Source organism: Columba livia, chromosome 1 (genome assembly GCF_036013475.1).
Source record: "Columba livia isolate bColLiv1 breed racing homer chromosome 1, bColLiv1.pat.W.v2, whole genome shotgun sequence".
Taxonomy (NCBI): domain Eukaryota; kingdom Metazoa; phylum Chordata; class Aves; order Columbiformes; family Columbidae; genus Columba; species Columba livia.
This window is the reverse complement of record NC_088602.1, coordinates 156333430-156354419: the sequence shown is the minus strand read 5'-3', so window position 1 is coordinate 156354419 and position 20990 is coordinate 156333430. Positions and strand designations below refer to the sequence as shown.

The following is a 20990-nucleotide window of genomic DNA, read 5'->3' as shown; positions in this document are numbered from 1 at the left end:
CACTCATGCTTCTTATCCCCATGCATCAGGAACCATCTCCTTTCACTTTTTGATTTTAAATTATATTAGGAAGAGCCACTTAATGCAACAAGATGATGCATATATATTGGGAGCAGCATAACCAGAGGCACTTGGCAGTCTGAAGGCAGACTGAAACTACAGTTGCTTTGGGAGAGCATTTGATTGCAGCAGCTTCCAACAGTGGAATGGTTTCAGGACTTAGGAAGTCAACCAATGGAATAACGAAATATCAGGATAACGAGTAGTGGTGACAAAGAAACCTGGATGACGGAAGTCATTGCTTCTCTAGTACTGCGCTTAACTCTGTGGAAGGCACTGCAGCAGGACACCTTCGGCAAGAAACAACAGAGCACAGTCACTGCTGTTGCCTCCAACAACCAGCCAAATATTAGTAAGAAGTGGTGATGTGGGCTGTTTCATGGGGGGATTTAATGCTTCTATAAATGTATAGCTGTGCTGGGTTTTAAGGGTAGAGGTTGACTGATGCATTTATTCAAACAAACATGTTGAGAACCCAAGAGGTTGTATGAAGGCTCTAGCTGGGTTAATTGGAAGAGAGAATTAAAAACATTTTATATTCCACAGTTTGCAGAGCCACAAGGTTGGGGTGCTGAGCTTGACCACTGTACCAAGAAGTTTGTGCACAGGTGTTTACTTCTGCATTACATGCATGATGTCACTTCTTAGGGCTGACCTGAGTTTATATGATGTCCTTCTACCTTCTCAGCTTTGCAACTAGGGCTGCAGTTGCAAAGTCCTTACAAAACTAGTTACTATTAGAGGGTATTAACAAATGAGCACCTGAAGACTTTTCTTACTGCTTTCTTGCTTTCCACTGACATATCCTCTAGTTGCAGAATGCATTACTATTTTTTTTAAACTCCTGTCATCCCTGATAGTGATGTGGGTTTCCACCTCCAAGACCAATTTGGGTGGTGATCACATTGCAGTGTTTAATGTTGCTTTACGCTTGCATGAACAAAGCCACAAAAAAAGCAGCCACCAGGAAAGACAGGCACAAACAAGTTATATAGGTCTCCACGAGTGGCTCTGCAAGTCCAGCCAGATAGGTCCCCAAAAATGGGCAATTGTTTCCGGATTGGTGGGATTCCCCTTTCCAAAACCCCTTCCCTCAACATGGGTCAGGCTGGTTCCGCCACGGTTCAGCTCAACCCAGTCTTTTCATCTACCACTGATTAGGAACCAGCACTTGCCCCAGCTCTAAGATGACAGAACCCAGAGCAGCACAGAGCAAACAATCCTTCTAGAAGGTCTGCTAAGGGAGGGTATGTTTATTCTAAAGATATTTTCAAAGTGATAACAAGTATGACATTACTACTTCATATGGTCAGTTACATGGCTGGTTTCCCAGCCTGAACTCATATAATAATGGTCTTCTGCTTTCCTGTTAATCCATCTTATCATGTTTCAAGGAAAACTGACATTTAGGGATGTGGTGGAGTCCCCATCACTGGAGGTTTTCAAGATGTTACTGGACAGGGTGCTAGACAGTCTAATCTAGGCTTCCTTTCCTGCAAAAGGTTGGATCAGATGATCTTTTGAATTCGCTTACAGCCCAGGCTGTCCTATGATTCTGATTTAGTTCATGGTTGAAGTACCAAGATATCAAAATGGACCCATTTTCTCCTGGGGGATGAAAGTTGCAGAAAAGCTATTGAATAAATGCTCTCCCAGTGGAATTTCTTTACTTGGACTGAGGTTTTATAGACTTGGGAGTATCCAGGTACAAGTTGCCATTTGCCTGAGAGTTTTATTTCCACGTTCCCATATTTAATCTTCATTTGGGACTTGCATTAATATTTACTGAAGGTAGCTGCAGGCTTGAGAGCACTGCAGGGATCCACATAGTCTGAATCAATTCATGTACCTGCCACAATTTATGCATTACAACAGGCCCACAATTGTGAGAGCTGCACGCCGCCCCCCAACAGAAGCAATATTTAAATTGAGAGTTATTATCCAGTTCTGACAAAAGCCAAAGGTGGAGAATATAATGTAGCTACAAAGCTTTAAGTGAATAAACTTTCTGTAAAGCAGGTTAATTTCTCCTTGAAGAAGAGTTACTTACTGCAATTTAAGATGCTGGATAATGAAATTTTTAAAAAGGCTGAGTGGGGAGTAAAGCACTGTTAGAGGAAACAAATTCTACTTACAAATCCAAGATGTTCATTCCTAACAGATTTTCATGTGAATATCTATCTATTGCCACGTTTATGCAGTGCCAAAATCAGGTTCTGTAAAACACCAACAGTATTTTGGAATGTTTCAGCCCTTCATTGGCAGAAAACAGTCTGCTCAACATCATCTAGTACTTAATACCCAAGAAAGTTGTTATACCCCCTTCATTTTTATACCACTTTATTTTGCTGTCCCAGGAAACTGTGGGTCACATCTACAGCGTTTTTCAAAAAGATGGACCCAATTTCAAAGCAGGGGGCTTTGAAATTGGGTCCATCTTTTTGAAACACCCTGTACAATGATGTACCACTCAAGAGCAGCATGCACAGACCCAAACCAATCTATAGTTGTAACAACAAAAGAGAAATACAGCAAATAACAGAACATTTTTGACGCCAATACCAGTACACTCCAACACTCAGGATCAAGACATGAAGCCTAAGCGAGACCTGCCTAAAGATTTCTCATATGCAGTTATGTCATAATCATATTCTTACTTGAACTTCAAACACAACTAAAAATCAAGCCAAGGACCAAAGTTTCACAGCTGTAACCTCTTCAATTAAAAAAAAACACTGAGCATGCTATGGAAATATTGGTGTCACTTCGATATGAAAGAAAAAACAGTGATGGAGTTATTGCATACACCAATGGTACTGATGGGTCTAAGCAAAAAAACTATTTGGATGTTTATAGAATGGAATTAAATTTGCTTGACCTATTTTGCATCTTCAAATTATCAACTTCCTTGATTTTCTCTTAGCTCCTCCTCTTTTTATCACTTTCCCTTTTACTTGCTGCATTTTCTGTCTCTCCAAGCAGCTTGTGGATGGGTGGTATCTCCGTCTGCTCCTTTCCGAGCTCAGAAGCTGCTCTTAGTGATACACATCATTTTACAGGCAGGTTGCCACGTTCCGTAACTTCTTCCCTGTATCCCCTGCCTGCCCTCCCCCCCCGCCAGCTGACAGTTTTACTAAAGCTACTAAACAGTTAAATGTAACAACATTTGCATAAGCTATAGGCCACCCAATATAATATACCCAGCATTAATGCTGTCCTTTTTAGAGTTCAAGAATACTCAGGTCTTTCTAAACCCTGGAGATTTATGAGTAGGAATTTCAAAAGCAGTTCAGTGTCATCACTAAGACATGACAGATAAAAAATTGTGACTTGCAGGAGTTCATTCAGGTCACATTCATTCACATGATAAAAGATCAAGGCATTTCATACTGCTATGAATTTAAAAATCACTGATGTCTTCTCACCATGGCAAGCTGGTTTTCAAATGAGACTCGTACTAAATAATGAAAAGCTGACCATGTCCACTTCAGTGTTTGAAAGTATACTTTGTTTCAGGAAACAAAAGAATACAAAAATAAAGCATTTAACTGAAAGAAAAAGTGTATTACAAAAGTTGTGTCTTAATTCTAGAAATCAAAACAATATTAGTAATATCTTATAAGACAACTAGTACAGTGTTTATTTAGAAGCAGCATAAATCCAAACAACATATAAAAATCTCAAGTGCTTATTGTTACAGTTTAAGTGGATATATTACTTTTATAATTTTGCACCTTTCCATAGGAACAGACATACAGCAGCCACACAATTTGTTCTTTTGTTCTTTTCAGAAAGCTTTTGCTAGTTTAAAATCTCATCTGTATAACTGGATAATACAGTGAACTAGTTCCAGTGATAAATTCCATCTTTATATAGACTAGATTTCAAAAGAGTAAACTCAACAAGGAAGGTACTTAGATTTTTTTTAATATTCTCATAAAAGGTGACATAACACACAATACAAGTGAATTAAGACAGGCAACATATACAAGACATTTGTCAAAAAATCAGAAGCTTAATACAAAATACTCACCTCTAAAGATAAAAATAAATTTGTAAGTTAACAGTATGGGCCCTACCTGTTGACAGTGACAGGTTATTATAAGGGTATCTCTAAATACAATCTGTGCTGGCTGAACTACTTTCAGCTCTTTTATAAATTAATGATGGAAGATGGAATCACCTAACATAGGAGCCTGAGCACAAGAAGTTAAATTCCCATCTTGAAATGGTTTATAAGTGAGATTTTTCCACATTCACTGCGAGGATAACGTCTGCAGCTTCTTTGGCTGAGGCCATCATCTCCGGACAACTACCCTGAACAAGATGGGAAACGCTTCCATTGCTGAGAAAGAATCAAGGAGTATAGTTTGGTCAGAACACTAAACATGATGAACAATTCCATGCTTACAGAAAAAATATTCTGTTTCTAAAGAGATGAACGTGAATTCACAACTGTAATCTCTAATTTTAGATAATTTAGTAAGTACCACAGTATTGACAATCTTCATAAATATCATTAGTTTGGAAATAAATATGTCAAAACAGCACAGCCAAATTTATTATTCTTACTGGAAAAACTACTGAGTTTTTATTTCAAATTTAGCCTTTTTCTTCAAACATTATGTAGTGGCATCACTTTTGCCAACCCTGTTCTCAAGGAAGCAGAGATTCTGTCTATCAGGATACAGAACAGGCAACAAGGCTTCTCCCTTCTCTCCCTCTTCCCCCAAAATATGTACCATACATTATGGGAAATACCAGAATTTACCCATTTCACCCATGTTACCACTGCCTACAGAAAGTGGCAGTGTACTTTGTGTCTGGCTTGGATAGCAGCCACAATACACCATTACACTGATGGATGTAGATGAGACTTCTATTTCCAGCCTCTTGCCCTTCCAGGTGCTGGGGACTGGAGAGAACACAGACGTCAACCCTTTTGCTCCATGAGGATAAATGAAGTGCTCCACCTCACTTGGCGATGATCTACGTCCATTTAAAGAGCAACAAGAGCATACTGACAAAACCCCTTCCTTGCCCTGAGAGATGTCAACCACTGTATGAGGCTTACAGCCTTATTAAGTTGAGATTGAAAGCCTTTTGGCTCTCTGAAAGTTCCACATCCATCTCTTCAAGAGAGTTTGAAGACAACTCTTTGGAGTCTTTGAGTAAGACAGAACGTAAATGAATCACATGCAGAAAACCTTAAACCACTTCAACGCCTGGGCCAGAAATACCACGCTGTACATGGAAGCACCAAAGCTATGATTATAGAAGAAAAAAGATTTACTGCATTGTTGTCTAATATGGGTTTTCCAGATATGTGCTTGGAGTCTTTCGTTTGGTGGTTGACAACCATGCCAATATTCTCGTCAAAACCTGGGAAAAGACAAAGACTTCATTTTTACAAAGCCAACCAAGCTCAAAAGAAACTTAGCAACCAAGTATAGGGAACTTCCTAAATTCAATTTACCATTATGATGTTAAACCTCAAACAGACCAAACTAAATCACAGTTAGTTTAATCTGGTAGCTTCAAAGAATGGGATACTACTTTTGAAAAGTTACACTTCCGTCAGGCCTGCCTCTCTCTTTATGTAGTTTGACAGCAAAGAAAGGAACAAAACAAGCTAAGTCAAAAGAGAAAAAAGCTATTCTGAGGGCCATTCAAGGAAAGAACACTATTTTGAACAGAACAGAAACAACTGATTAGGAACATTTATTTCCTGTCAAGATCTTTTTGTTTTCAAAAGAAAATTATGGAAATAACATAATTACTTGATCTGACTGAAAACAAGCTCCTCACAGAGGCTGAATTTATTACTTCTGTTTACACAGCAGTTTTATACCAGCAGCAGCTGGATTTTTGTCCTAGTGCATAAGCCATTTGTTGCCCTACCTCTTTATTATGGGTACTCTAGCATTGTGTATCATTAGCTGTTACTGTACACACACCATTATCCTATGTTTTGTCCAGCTGCATTATTTTATATGCTGATGAAAGAACAGAATTTTAGCACACTTGATTTTAATGCCAACTCACACTATAGCAAAGAATAATGCTACATGCGTGTGCACAAATTTAATGTTGACATGAAGAAAGGTTCCAAAATAAATCAGTACATTTTATATTAACATTATTTTTTCTCTGTAGATTTGAATATCTGCTAATACCCACAACATTGAAATTTCACTTTGAGCTGCTGCTTTATTACAAAAAATTTTCAGCACTTCAGACACAACTCAAACAAAACCCCACACCACAAACCTGCTTGGCAGGTATATAGCTAGTATTAGTGTTATCTTTGAATCATACATTTAAACCTAGCTTTGCATAATGCAAAAGAGCTACAGAAAAATCAAACTTCCAAGTTTGATAGTTTAACTCTTAACACTTGCCATGATTCAGAAAATCATAAGTTTCTTGAGAGAAAAACTAAGAATACATTTTTATAAACGTATACACATATGCACATAAAAGCATAGATTCAGAGGATAAAGAACCATTAGCTTTGTTATTTACAGAATAGAATACAGAATCTTCAGACTGATAACACAGGGAAATTTTAATCTAATTCTGTGCAGCTATTCAGATAAAGTTTTACTTAATAAATGGGTGGGCAGGAAAGGACCTTCTCTTAGAAATAGCAGGTACCACAGACTATTACACAAACCAAATCTAGGAAGATTACCAACTGGAAAAAGCACTGGCAGAATGGATTAGCAGTGGTAGCATAACGTTTACAAAAAAAGACTAATCTTTATTGCTGCTGCCATATTTATTGGTTTTCAATACGCTGCAGAGAGATTGGACTATTTCTTATGAGACCACATGGAGTGGATTGGAAAAGTGGGTTCAAGTAAGGAGGGACACAAAACCTAACAGTGTGCCCCACATAAGCAGCACTAATTCATTTATATCACAGCATACATATATCATAGCAGATACGTGTATGTAGTATACATACACTTCAAAAGTGCTTATGAATTTGTAAAAGAAATTGTGGAACTTGCATACTTGTCCCTGCTGCAGCCAGCAAGGTTAATTGCTGAGCATGGAAAAATACCTGAAGTGAAGAAATAGATGCTGATAAATGCAGACATGCATTAGCGAGGTTTACCACATTCTCTTAATGCATCTCCCTCATTAGGTGAATGAAACATTGCCTGAGTACTTAAGCGTTTCCTTTTTTTCTATAGAAATACTGTATCTAAAAATTCCTCAAATGGTTAAACACTCCATTATATTTTGGACTTGCCTGGAGCTATAAGGAACAGTACATAAAAACTGCTGGAAAGCCAAACCTACAGCATCAACAACAGTTTGCAGTTCTCACTGTGATGGTAACTATAAAGGACTTCTACCTCTCAGGCAGTTCATCTGCACATTGAAACCTTGACTTCCAACGAGTAAGTGTGCTGACAACATCATATGAGAACTCGAGTTCTCTCTCTAACCCAGCTGTTAAACAGAATAGTGTCAGATATGGTCCTTAAGCAATTTTTAAACATAAGGTAAGTTTACAGTTTAGCCTAAAGGTTGTCTGTAGTGTTTATTAGCAGACAATGATCTTTAAAGACAATAAGTAAATAGATCATAAAATTGTTTAGAAGCAGCCAGCCAACAATACTGTTTTAAAAACTGACATGATTCTATTAATTTATTTATTAAGTCACAGCTAGTTTGTGTTAAGTTTAATTTATAGGAAACAGTATTCTATTAAGTGGTGAAAAAAACAGAACATAAAATACTGTGCACACCTTCCTGGAGCTCTTTTTATTTAATTCTTAAAGCTGAGACTATTGTCGAGTCTTCAGAGTTAGAAATGGAGCTTCCGCAGTTAAAACTTAATCTGAGTAAATAGATAAAATTAAGCTGACATTTTCTTTTATAAAATGTTACCATAATTAGATATACAGAAAAGGAGAGGGCAGCGATTGCTTTTTCCAAGGTAACGTGTTGGAGATCTCTGGTGTCCTCAGTAAGACAGTAACATAAGTTAAACAAATCAAAATGTGGAAAAGGACCAACTGCCCTTGCTCTTGTTTTCATTATCACGTCCATCACTTCAGCTCCGCTTGATCTTTGTGTTGCTAATTCTGTATTTTTCCATTTAAAAATCACGTCCTCAGCCCTTCTTGAAATTCAAGTCCATTTTTAGGTTCCATTAGGAGAATGGGAAAAAAAAAGAGCAGAATCTTACCGCTGTATTGCATCGTAGCTCCCAAATATGAATCAACAATCGATCCCAGTAAGCCAGCTGCTGCACCAAACACAATAACGGGCCATTGTGGAGCAGATAATTCCAGATCAGTCACGAAAATGAGCTGTGTTATGAAGTAGGCTATACCCACGGCCATGCCCCCAAGCAAACTTGAGACCAGGCCCACTAATGTAATTGCTCCATTAGTACCTAAAACAAACAAAACCAAGCTGATTTTACCTTTTTTTTCTTAAAGATTTACATTTGTTCAATCATTTTATATGAAATTAAAACTGTTCATAGTGATCAAAAGATCCCCTTCCATCCACAAGGCTCTGTTACTACAGCTTTTATTTACAATTCCCATTATGCTGCTGAGAAGCTGAACCTGTACCATTACAGCCTATTACTATTACTTTTCGTTTCTCTAAGGTGAGTTACCTAGACACCCAGGCAGCGCACCTCGAAATGTCACCCGTTATTTGTGTTTGGGGTGGAGGGGACGGAGGGGAGAAAAATATATTTGCTCTAAAAATATAAAGCTTCAGATGTGCATGTTATTTAAAATAATGCCCCTTTCAGAAAAAAGTATACCAAGATATATTTCACCAGCAAATTTTTAAAAAGGGACAAAATCCATAGAAAGGAAGATGTCTGACAGCTCACTGAATAAAAATCTAAAGAATATTTATAGGAAAAAAATGCCTATGCATTTAAATCCTATCCCACAAGATCTAAAACTCAGATGTCAGCAAAACTCAAAAAAGACATGCTGCTTTAAGGTAGCAGTATCATCCACTGTGCAGACAAGGTTCCACAGATTGAAGGTTCACTTTACCCACCCTTGGTAAGATATTAAAGGAAATGAGAGATTTGGTTAAGAAATGAATTTTCTGTAGTGTCTGTATTGAACATATGTATATTCTTCTACTGATTAAAATCTTAATGTCTGAAAACTTCAGATGATAACTCGTATTCTTTATATTATTGGCAACATAAACACTTTAAACAGTACTAGAGATGACAAGTGACAGCACTCACTATGGAAGATTTTAGCTCCCTGGATGCTACATTGGTGCATTTCACCAACAAGATGCACCAGGAACACAACTGAGTAAATTCCATTTCAAAATGCATTCCTGCTAGTATTTTTGAATCCCAGATTTCTGATGTTTGTTTTTCTGGGATTTTTTTTTAGCTTTTCAAGTTGGATGAGTAATTCAAAACAGATCAGCAAAACATTAAGACAAGAACATGCAGAACAGGTAACACCTCACCTACTGGAACCTTTTTCCAGGTTGTTATCAACCTTGGCTTGCTTTTACTCATAACACTACCAATCTCTGAAGCCCATGTGTCACCAGCAGAGCACGCCAAAGCTCCCAAAAGGGATAAGCACATCCACGATGCTGTGTATTCCTTTGAAAAGTCTATCGGAATTTCACCAGGTCCACATTCTATCATATATAAGAGAGCCAGCTCAGTAGGAACACCACCGTTAGAGACTACTTGCACCCAGTTCCTCTGTCCACCTGAAGTGACAAAGAACTAAATTTTAGTATTTTCAAGCAAAACAATTTGACAGGCAACAGCATGAGACAAAAGGAAAATACACAAATATAAAGTTAAATTTCAAAAGACACTTTCAAATCAGAAACTTGATAGCAATGTATTCAATAGAACAGAAGCAAAAGTAAAGTCTCTTGCTAAAGTTCACAGGGATAAGGGTGAGGGGGAGATATGATAATAGTGTTCCCTCCTCTGGATGTTCTATCTCATCTGACCCTTAGAAAGCAAGAGGAACATGCAGCTTTTATTCTCCACAAGGGATCTGAAAGAATTAAAATGTTATGGCTTACCTTCTTTGTATTCTGAATCTATTTGCTTCTTTATATCTTTTTTCCATTTAGTAAGTTTTGAAGAAGTAACAAAAAATACAAGCAAAGAAGTGAAGAAACTGTAATTTGCAACTGTAAGGATAAATCCAACTACCAATCCTATGAAGAAAAAAAAGTATATGAAGTTCCTTCATATAACAATGTCTGCTTTGCAAAGTAATTAAGTATTTTGAATCTCTTGAAGAGTATCTTCATGCTAAACCTAAGACAACCATGCAATAAGAGAATTATCGAAGCACCTAGTACGTGTACAAGAATTCCAGTGACAGTTACCTTTATCATTTTCTCTTAAATTTTATTGTTAAATTGCTAATTTTACTGCTGCTGCTAAAGTCTGCGATTTTTAAGCCTTTCTCTTGCCACAAACCAGTAATACTCTGCAAAAACAAAAAAGACTAAGCAAAAAAAAAAGCCAAAGGATGTCTAATTGAAATTTAAGTACCCTACCTGAAGAATACGATTTACAATTTTTACAAGATTTGCAAAATGGGTGACATAGAAGAAAAGGATTTGAGGTCCCATTTCTTTCCACTGACCGTCAATTCAGACAAGGGTAAGTTTCCTCATGTGAAAATCTTGCATCAGATTCCAACAGAGTCCGTGTACATTACGTTGGAGTTTTTCTCATGTGGTCAAGAAAAACTTTGTTGAAATAGTGACTTGCTTAAAGTGAAGCACAAATTTAATTTTCTTCTTATTTTGGGGAGGCAAAAAAATGCCTGAAGCTGCACATATTACAGAAAGGAGAACCATGTTATCTTTACTGGTCTGCTACTGGGCAGGTAGGCTGCTGACATGGCTCAGTTTTATGGTATTTCTTTACAACTAACTCTACCATTTAGTTACGTCTCTGTGAATCCATCTACATGCTAAACAAAAACATGCAATTTAACTGCATGCTGTTCTAAAGTTTAAAATGTTCTTATAGATTTATATAAATCTATTGACAATATTTATCAAATTAATTACAAAGAGCAGCAAAAATTAACTTGACTCAGGCATGAGAACAAAAAAAATCTATTAACTCAAGGTATATATGCTTACATTTATACTTGTACTATAATAGAATGAGGCAGGAAAGTCTTAAAATAATATTATGTACCATAAAAAGGACCTGAGTTTATTAAATGAATAGTCTCAGAAAAAAACATACCTCCCAATGCACCACTGTGATCTAGACTCTTCTTCCTAAAACCCTGTGTAGCAATCACTAGTGGAACCAAGACCGAAAAAAGCAAGCGCCATGGAGAAATGGGCTGTAAAGTACCTGATAAATCAAATAAAATGGTTACAGGTGATCCTTATCAGTCTTTTTAATGCCTTTATATCTTAAAAGCAATTACCTTCTAGTACGTATTTAAAACCTGATCTTAATAGAGATTAAACTTTTTACCCTTTTGAAGAAATATATTCTTATGAATGGAAGACCAAAATATCTGCAATTATCTACTCAATTTTTCTATTCAGCCTTTCAAACAATAAAGAAAATACATTAAATGAACTAAAATTGATTACAAAGAAATAGCAAACGTGTCAAGAAATAAACACTGTGATATTTTCCATTCTAAAAGTGATCTATAAACTTCAAAGATTAACATTCAAAATGTTAAAAGCAGTTGAAACCTGATTTGGATATAAAAGCTAAGTTCAGATTTTAGAAAAAAAACCCAGCCCATACATCCACAGTGGGCTATGTACAATTCAGTTTCATACCTGAGTAAGATTCAAACTAAAATTCCAGTTAACAAAACATGTACAGAGGCGGCAAAGCATCTTTAAATAAATAAATTAGTGCGACAGCTTCCCTGGTAGATCATGTTATGACTGATTCTCTGGTAACTACAACAACAAATTTGATTTTTTTAATAATTATGATTCTTTCATGAAGTATCAGAAAATATGGCAGCAATAAAGAGAATGAACAACACTGTCTATGGTCACTAATGATTTTTAGCATTGTAATGGAAGGAAAATTGTAACAATATACTGGAAGCTTTACCTTGTTTTTCAAGACTTTCCAAATAGCAGTGTTTTTAGGAAAGGTAATTTTTGTTTATCAAAAGCTTTAGCTTGATATCTTTTGGCTATGAAAACCAGGCAATTTTTTCATCATCTGTGTATTCTAAATCATTTCCAGGATGTGCCTAATGTTGTTACTTAGTTGTCCATGTCACCGACTGGAATTTTACACTATGTTAATAGAAAGAGTGCTGATCCTTGTCTGAAAGAATACATCAGGAGTAGTTTCATGTCTATACAAGAACTTCCAAAATGGCTCAAGCCAAACACATGCCCAACTCAGAATCCCACCTGGCAGTGGCGAGCTGCACATGTGAAAGGAAGGAGTATAAGGAACAGCTACAGACTGATCTTCCCTGCTTTATTGGGAACTTTTTTGTTGGCTTTTCTAAAATGTATTTGTCCAATCCATTTTTAAAAACAGTTACAATTTTCATCTCCACAGCCACCCACAGTACTCAATTTTGGTTTTAGATGCACTGAAAAAGTTCTTTCAAAAAAGTGAACAACAAAGATCCTGATGCCCCAAGTTTCATCAGACAGCTGCTAGATTTTATGACTGAATAGTGATTTCCTATTCACATTCTTCCTGCCATTCCTGACCTATATAGATGTCCCCTTTTATGGTGAAATATTCTTACCTATTTAAGTCCTCTTCAAATGGATGCTGTGACCTGCTCTGATCATCCTTGCTGTCCTTACTGTTCCTTTCTAGTTCTGCTATGGGCATTTTAAAATGGGATGACTGCAAGTACATGCAGTACTCATAGCAAAGAGACACCAGGATTTTACAACTTCTATCAGCCTATTGATTTTTGACAGAGTGAAAGGCATCTGATTTCCAAAGAAGATGTGAATATATTAAGTGCACTGGATGGTGTAATTCTCCTCCCCTGATTACCTGCCTCTACCAAACCAAGCTACTGACCTCTTCAGCCATGCAGTACATTAACTATAGACAGCTCTGGTGTAAAACATATATATTTGCCCTGCTGCTCTGTTCTTCTTGCATTACTATCCGATCCCTTTATCCATGGAAACCAAGCTTTTGGGTCTCTCTCTCCATCATAGGAGCATAACTCCTCAACAAGCAGAATTTACATTCCTCAGGACCTGAGAACATATCCACTACCTTTACAGTGGATGTTCTTATGACTTTATTAGTACTGAATTTTTTCACCAAAAGGTGTAGTCCTAGAAACATTCATAGGAACCTAGGAACACTTAAAAACTGAGCTTACTTCAGCAAGCCATTTCATTCCTTGAATCATAATTTTAAACGAAGAACAATACACACCATAAATCCTGTATTTAAGGAAAAGCAGCTCCATGACATACAAGTCTGTTATATAGTCTGGTTTCCACCTGAATATTTATCCACAAGCAAGCCTGAAATTACCTAATGCAGTTTTCCTTGTCCTGTCTATTTCTACAGAAAATCTCACCTAGCTGAGAATCACATATGATTCAGGCTTCTTATTCTTTGTTTTGTGTAGTCTCTCTCCACTGCACATGCATGGATGTACAGTCTCTTCCCAACCTGGCAGCACTATAAGACAGCTAACTGCACACTCCGGTTTGGAGCACTGCAGAGACTTGTATATCCCAGGCTGGATCAAAACAGCTGTGACCAGCAGGTCAAGGGAGGTGATCCTGCCCCTCAGCTCTGGTGAGACTCCACCTGCAGCGCTGCATCCAGCTCTGGGGCCTCCAACATAAGAGGGACATGGACCTGCTAGAGTGAGTCCAGAGGAGGGCTGGAGCACATCTCCTGTGCAGACAGGCTAAGACACTTTAGGTTGTTCAGCCTGAAGAAGAGAAGGCTCTAGGGAGACCTTATAGCAGCTTTCCAGTACCTAAAGGGGACCTACAAGAAAGCTGGAAAGGGACTTTAACCAGGACATGTAGCGATAGGACTAGTGGTAATAACTTTAAACTGAAAGAAGGTAGATTTAAATTAGATATAAGAAAGATAACTCTTCACCATGAGGGCTGTGAGGCACTGGAACAGGCTGCCCTGAGAAGCTGTGGATGCCCCATCCCTGGAAGTGTTCAAGGCCAGGCTGAATGGGGCTCTCGGCAACCTGGTCTAGTGGAAGTTGTCCCTGCACATAGGAGGGAGGTTGGAACTAGATGATCTTTAAGGTCTCTTTCAACCCAAACTATTATATTCCATGATTCTATGAAAAGCAAGCTGCATTCAACGATTTCATGTCTTGAAACGCACATTTACTCTCAGAGATCTTTACTTCTCCAAGGATTCTGTAGACTAATTTTTTTCCACTTCTACCTTCCACTGTCCTCCCTGTTATTTCTTCTCAACTTTATCTAGAACAGTGCAACCAAACATTCAGTGACAAGATTATTTCTTCTCACTTGCACAACATGTCTGCATGAGAAATTATTGTCTTTGTGGCATGGTATATTCAGCATAGACTGAAGACCTGTTTAAGCTAGGAGACACCCTTCTGTTTCTATGGGTTCCTGTGCCCCAAATAGTGGGGGAGTCCTTTCCACTGATTTTTGTTCTCTGAGAGCAGCTACAACAAAATTGCCACAACTCAAGTCTTGCCTTGTGTTTTCACATGACTATGAATTTTAGCTTTACGTATTTGCTAAGTGAACAGTATATGTGAATATGGGGGTGGCAAAATTAACAAGATAGCTCTGATCTTCCTCTACACTTTGTTTACTAGTTAGCGTATTTTAATAAAACTGAGCTTCCTGTGTTACAGTTACTCAAATATTTGATTGTAGCTTATTCATTTTCTCACAGAGTTAACAACTGCAATACACTGCATGGTTTAAAATCTATCAATTCCTTGCTGTCATACAAAACCAATTCTACATAATCAAGGCTTCTGTATTTGGAAAGCATACTGCTTTTTGGGAACTGAAAGAAATAAGTCATTTCAGGTCTAGTATTAACATCTATGCAAAAATGGCTTACCTGTTATCCTCCTTGTTACACAGAAAATCAACCTAACGTAGAATGTTTTGAAGTATTTAACTGGAAATCAGTCAAACTCCAAACTTTTTAGAGAAAAGGATTGCTTTTCATTATATCCTTCACTGATAATTCTTAAACTGCCAAGACAGGCCATTTGAACTATTCCCAAACAAAAAAAATGCTGGTTTTCAAAACCGCAAAAGATTTACTTTTACAAACAAAATTGAAAGCAAAAAAATCAAGATATTTCCTCATCAAAATATCTACAATGCCTTCTAAAAAGCTTCCTCCTGAGTTTCCAGTTTATTTGCTTTGCTTAGTCATTCAAGTCACTATGATTTAAACAAGCTTGCAGAACAGAAAAAGAATAAGTCACTCAGCTGTCAAAATTCCACACCATTCCATGAAGCACTAGTGTCCACAGCAACTTTATTTTAAGGAGACGATTTATCAACATTGTCCTAAACATATTTGTGTCCTTCCAAAATTCCAGAACATTTACTAAAACAAAAGCAGTTACTAAAGGAGTTGGTTTTGTCCAGTTAAAAGGTATGTTATTACCTGACTTGATAAATTACTGCCTTAACAATAAGATTCTGACAACCTTTATATTCTATTACCTCATTTTGACTTTAAATTGGAAGACACAAATTTCATTGCAAAAGATGCCAAAAGTACATTTTAAAGAATACCAACATTTAAAAGTTTGAGAAGAAACTGTTCTTTCATACTACAGTTTAAGCGTCTTCCATCTTTGCACTCAGAGAGAGGAGAAAGCTGTTGATTATATCCTGAGCTACACTGCTTACTCTGACAGAATTTCACTACCAGAAAAACAACAAAGAAAGCCAGTCGACCAGGTGAAAGTGGTGTGACCGCCTTCTGAAACACGAGCCCTTTCAATCCTTTGAAACTTGATGTACAACTTTCAAAAATACAGTTTCAGCTGATGATCATCTCAGCAAGATTTCAAGTGACAGATTTTGTTTAAAAGACCCAAAAACTTTTAAAAAGTAAAGCTCATCATTAAGGTAGCTTTTGAGCTAATAAAAACCCCCAAATCATGAGAAGATATTTATCACATCTGCTATACAAATGTAAGACACCACAAGTCTAACATTAAAGTGGGTCTCTATCTCACAGAAGAAAGATTTCACACAGGCAGAGCAGCTTCTTTTGCTGGAAAGCTAAACATGCGAGTTTCCAACAAGGCCTTTGTGTCAGCAGTACCTAAAGCTTTGCAGATATCCAGGTTCCCTGATGCAAAGTAGGACAAACATATTTCACAGTAAAACACTTGCCATTGCAAGCAAAAGATTCGCAAGATGAAAACTTCTTTCCTGTGTACTGAAAAGCCCCATTGCTGTAAATGGTGTGCAGGTGAGTTTTGTAGCCAAGGGTTGACTCAAAAACTGAAAAGGACCACCAGCCATTTATGAGGAGATCTCCAGGGCTGTAGTGTGGTATTTCTAATCACAAACAGAATTTTCATCTTTTTAGGGTCATTTTTAAACTGACATTTTTTTATTCTCTTGGGGGGTGTAAAAAAAAAAGTATTAGAAGTAAATTACTACTAAATGTAAGTAGTTAAGACTAAGAACACTTTTTTTGTTGTTTATTATGGATTCTTTAATACTTCCATTTTATCAAAATTTTGGTCACTGTTTGGTGCTTAAGCATTACTATGACCTATAAACTATAAATTAGCAAAGGCATGTTTGTAGTATTTTTATATTTATGGTCAAGGACTGAATTTCATTGCTTTTACAGGCTGAAATTATTTAAGTTCTCTCTTCCACTTCATTAAACCACTCCTATTATATGCTTCATTCACCTCCTCAAGCCAAGGTCTGTCCGCAGTCTCAGGCAAACAGACAACAAAAGTTGTATGTCCAACCTGTTCCATAGTAATTTTCCACAAAAACAGAGGATTTGTCTGCAATCTCCTCCTTTGTATCAGTCCCTATCCTGATTCACCTCATATCGGGCCTCTCCACTCTACACTGTCAATTCTAAATCATTCTAAAGCAAGGACCAGAATATCCTAATTAGAGGCAAAACTCAGAGAGCTATACCTATAGAGAGCAGACAAGCACAAATGAGTGTGTTTAAATCCAACCTGGCTAGCTCTAAATGACACTAACAAAACCTGTTTGTGAAGCCTGCTTATGCATACCTTCTACATGTCTGGCACCTCACCACAAACCAAATTAGCAGTGTCCAGATAACACAGGTTTAATGATGTATCAAGATTAATAAAATCTAAAGCACTGAAAAACACTGATCAGAGGTATCCAATTCCCACTGCAAAAGTCAGCTTACACTATTTATTCTAGATCCAAGGTGAGGCACTTGGATGTGTTCATAATGCATCCCCAGGCACTTACAGCAACACTGCAATGATGCCAGAGCTCTTCCTGCATGACATTGGCTCAAGTCTTAAGGACAGGTGTTAACCTGTCCTGGGAAAGCGGTTAAACACTTGTAGGCTTGAACTGATGCTGAAGGCAGTAGTGCCACTTCTGCACATTGCTATAAAAACAGTTCTAGATCTGAAATGCCAGACCACGGAAAGTACTAGTGTCCCTGCAACTACCCGCAACTAATCCACAGCCTGACTTGCCTGAACAGAACACAGCTGACTACATACACTCATGCCAGAGACTCTATGCATGTACTTCTCTCTACCTTGACCGGGGAATTCTCACATGCTCTGTTCAGAGCTTGCATGTACATTCCTAAAACTGTTTTGAAGGTCAGTGCACATCTCCACGCTGTCATTAACAGAGGAAAGACCTCTAACAGCTTGCTCTTTCCCTTTTTCATTTTTATCTTATTTGCTTTCTTTTAGGGAGATAAATCACAAAGGATAAGAACATTTTAAATTCAACGGCAGTTCTGAGCAGAGCTGCACAGGAGGGCAGAGTGGCTGTTGACACCTTCTAAACCATTCTCAGCTGCTGTCAGGTTTCCAGCCCTCCCGAGGTTGGCAGGGGCTATGTACACCCCTCTTCCAGTTCTCTATCTCCAGCTCGCCGTGGCTGGAAGGCAGCGGGCAGCTCGCCTCTCCCCAGCCACAGCCTTTGGACTCACCGTAGTACGTACTTGCAGTTATGGACACGATCCAGAAAGCCAGAGAGATACAAATGATCAAGTTCAGGATGACGATATTCGCCATCATCTTGAGGTAGTCTCTGAAGAAATCCTCCGGCTCATAGAACACAGGAAGCCAGAAGGACAACACCTGGCGGGGAAGCACAAAGCGCAGCGCATCACCGACACCGCTGCTACCTCCTCCTCCTCCTCCTCCTCCGTCTCCTTCTCTTCCTCCCGCCCGGCCCGAGCCGCGGCCCAGCCCGGCCCGCAGCGCTTCCGCGGCCGCCTCTCGTCCCCGACACCTCGGGGCGCTGCGAGGCCGCACCAAGGCGCTCATGGAGAGGCAGCTGCGGCCACCGCCGGCCCGCTCGAAGCCGGCCTGCGCGGCGCTCGGTAACCGGACACCCCTGCCCTGTCTCCCACCCCTCGCACCGCCGGGCTCCGACACCGACCTGCTCCACCGTCCCACCAGCGCCGGCACCATCCCGCCCCGCCGCCGCTCCGCGCATGCTCGCTCGCCCGGCCGCCGCCTGCTGCGGCCTGCAGCTCTGCCGGCGGGAGAGGCAGAGCGGTAGCGGCCTGCACCGTGCTCTGGGCCGGACTTGGTCCCACTGCGGCCGCACCCGCGCTGTGCCCTCCCCTCCCCGCCGCAGCGGCGCTCCTGCGGCCCGTCACTCTCGCTGCCCGCGCAGTTTTCCCCTCAGCGGAGACTCTTCCCCTTTCTGGTCCTGGCACGCCAGGCGCTGTCGCGTTCCCGGCAGCAGTCCGCCGCCACACCGCGTGGTTCCCCGTCCTCTGCCTCTCCGCGGGGAGAGGCGGCGGCTGCTCCGCTGCCGCTGAAAGGAGGCAGCCGGTCTCCCTGGCAGACAGGGCCGTGCGCCCCCAGCCATCTTACCCGGCCTGTCCCCACGGGCCGCCCGCCGCAGGGCCGGGCTGACAGGCGGGCGTGCAAGCGCATCGCCCTCCACAGACCCGGTACAGAGCTCGGGCTGCATTCCCCTGCCCGGAGTGCTTCCCAGCCTCCGGTGGGCTCCCTGGGCATAGTGCTCAGCGCGACCAGGGTCTGACCTGCTCAAAGGCCCATAGAATCACCCAATCACAGAGTGGTTGGGCTTGGAAGGGACCTCTGGAGATCATCCAGTCCAACCCACCTGCTAAAGCAGGGTCACCCAGAGCAGATCACACAGGAATGTGTCCAGGGGGCTTTTGAATGTCTCCAGAGAAGGAGACTCCACAGCCTCTCTGGGCAGCCTGTTCCATGGCTCTGGCACCCTCAAAGTAAAAAAGTTTCTCCTCATATTCAGATAGGACCTCCTGTGCTTCAGTCTGTGCCCGTTGCCCATCATCCTATCACTGGGCACCACTGAAAGGAGTCTGGTCCCATCCTCTTGACATCCACCCTTGAGATATTTATAAACATTGATGAGATCACTTTTCAGCCTTCTCATCTCCAGGCTGACCAGGCCAAGCACCCTCAGTCTCTCATAAGAAAGGTGCTCTAGGCCCCTAATCATCTTCAAAGCCCGAAGTGTGGCTCCTCTGTGACAAGAAGCCATCCCTGAACCAAACATCTCCCTACTGCTGGGCCCATGTCTGGCCGGTCTGCCAGAGCGTTCAGTGCTTTACATGGTAGGCTCAGATAAGAGCAATTCATGTACATGCCAAAGGAATAAACACTGGTTAAACATAAATCGAATCTGCCTGTTTGTGAAATGAAAACAGGAATGACACCACTGTCAAAATGATGAGATCACTTGATGATTAGTGATACTGATGAGTACTTGGATGGGAATGTGATGGAACATTGTGAAGTTCATTAACATGAGAAGAAAGAGACTTGAAACATTTTTCCAAAGTTAACCTGGGATGAAAACAAGCCAAACCTGCATGGTAGATCTTCTGTGGCCATGTCAGAATTACTCTCAAAATGCTCCCCTATAAATAAAGACACTAACACAAGTTACTGGGACTCCATGGTTCCCACTTCCACACATCAGAGGCTTTGTGAACAAAGCACAGAATGACATGAAGCTCCACAACTTCTCAGGAACCTTCTCTTCATTTTGAGGAAGCTGTCCATGAAAAAAACAAGACTGCAGGCATCACAGAAAATAGCTTTGAAGTAGCATTTATGTATTCAACATTTCTTCAGTGAAGGTAAACCAAGAACCTTCAAGTTTACAAACACTGATACAGGTGAATGGCCTCATGAACATCAATAACCTCAGGTGCTTGTTTACATGCACCTGAAGCAGCAGCAGAATAGAATCTTAAGTATTCAGTGACAGGCAGAGTAATAGGAAAAAGTCAATGAAAAGATCTTTGACATACAAGTGGCACATTTAGTTATAAGCTCTCATGATACTTTGAGGAACAGGAGTAGTTTTAAGCCCAAAATTTCTAGTTAATTTGATATAAGAGTTGATGATTTCCCTACTGAATTTAAGACTCGTTTTGGCTTATTGGCTCCTGATTCATCTTTGAGACATGTTTTGTTATTTTTCATTTGGTATCTGGTGTAAATTTCTAACAGAATGTGTATGCAGTCCAGGTTGTGGATTCTTTTGCAACAGTTACTTAGTTATATTTTCGTGTTGTTCTGAAAGAAATATTCACTTATCACTCATGGTTTCCTTTTCAGATGTTGTCTAAACTAGGGAACGTACTCTGCAAAGAATTACGTATAGTTGGTTTTAAATGAAGCCAGTCGGCCTATTCCAGAGGTTGAAGTTAACACTTGGGTGTTTACAATGTATTGGCT

The 20990-nt window shown here is 39.7% G+C and overlaps 1 protein-coding gene across 4 annotated transcripts; it reads right to left on the bottom strand.

The window, feature by feature from the left end:
- Positions 1–3676: 3676 nt before the first annotated feature.
- Positions 3677–19202, bottom strand: TMEM19 (transmembrane protein 19). Of its 4 annotated transcripts, none has more exons than XM_065040515.1 (7): positions 19125–19202; positions 18227–18377; positions 11318–11431; positions 10126–10263; positions 9544–9798; positions 8267–8476; positions 3677–5442 (listed from the first exon to the last, which is right to left on the bottom strand). In XM_065040515.1, the coding sequence occupies exons 1-7, from the start codon at positions 19185–19187 to the stop codon at positions 5279–5281; spliced, it is 1095 nt and encodes a 364-aa protein (XP_064896587.1). In that variant the 5' UTR covers positions 19188–19202; the 3' UTR covers positions 3677–5278. The 4 variants fall into 4 exon arrangements, with proteins under 4 accessions (XP_064896587.1, XP_064896597.1, XP_064896594.1 ...); XM_065040525.1 differs by lacking the exon at positions 19125–19202 and adding an exon at positions 18682–18946 and having other exon boundaries at positions 18239–18377; XM_065040522.1 differs by lacking the exon at positions 19125–19202 and adding an exon at positions 18682–18939.
- Between the last annotated feature and the right edge of the window lie 1788 nt (positions 19203–20990).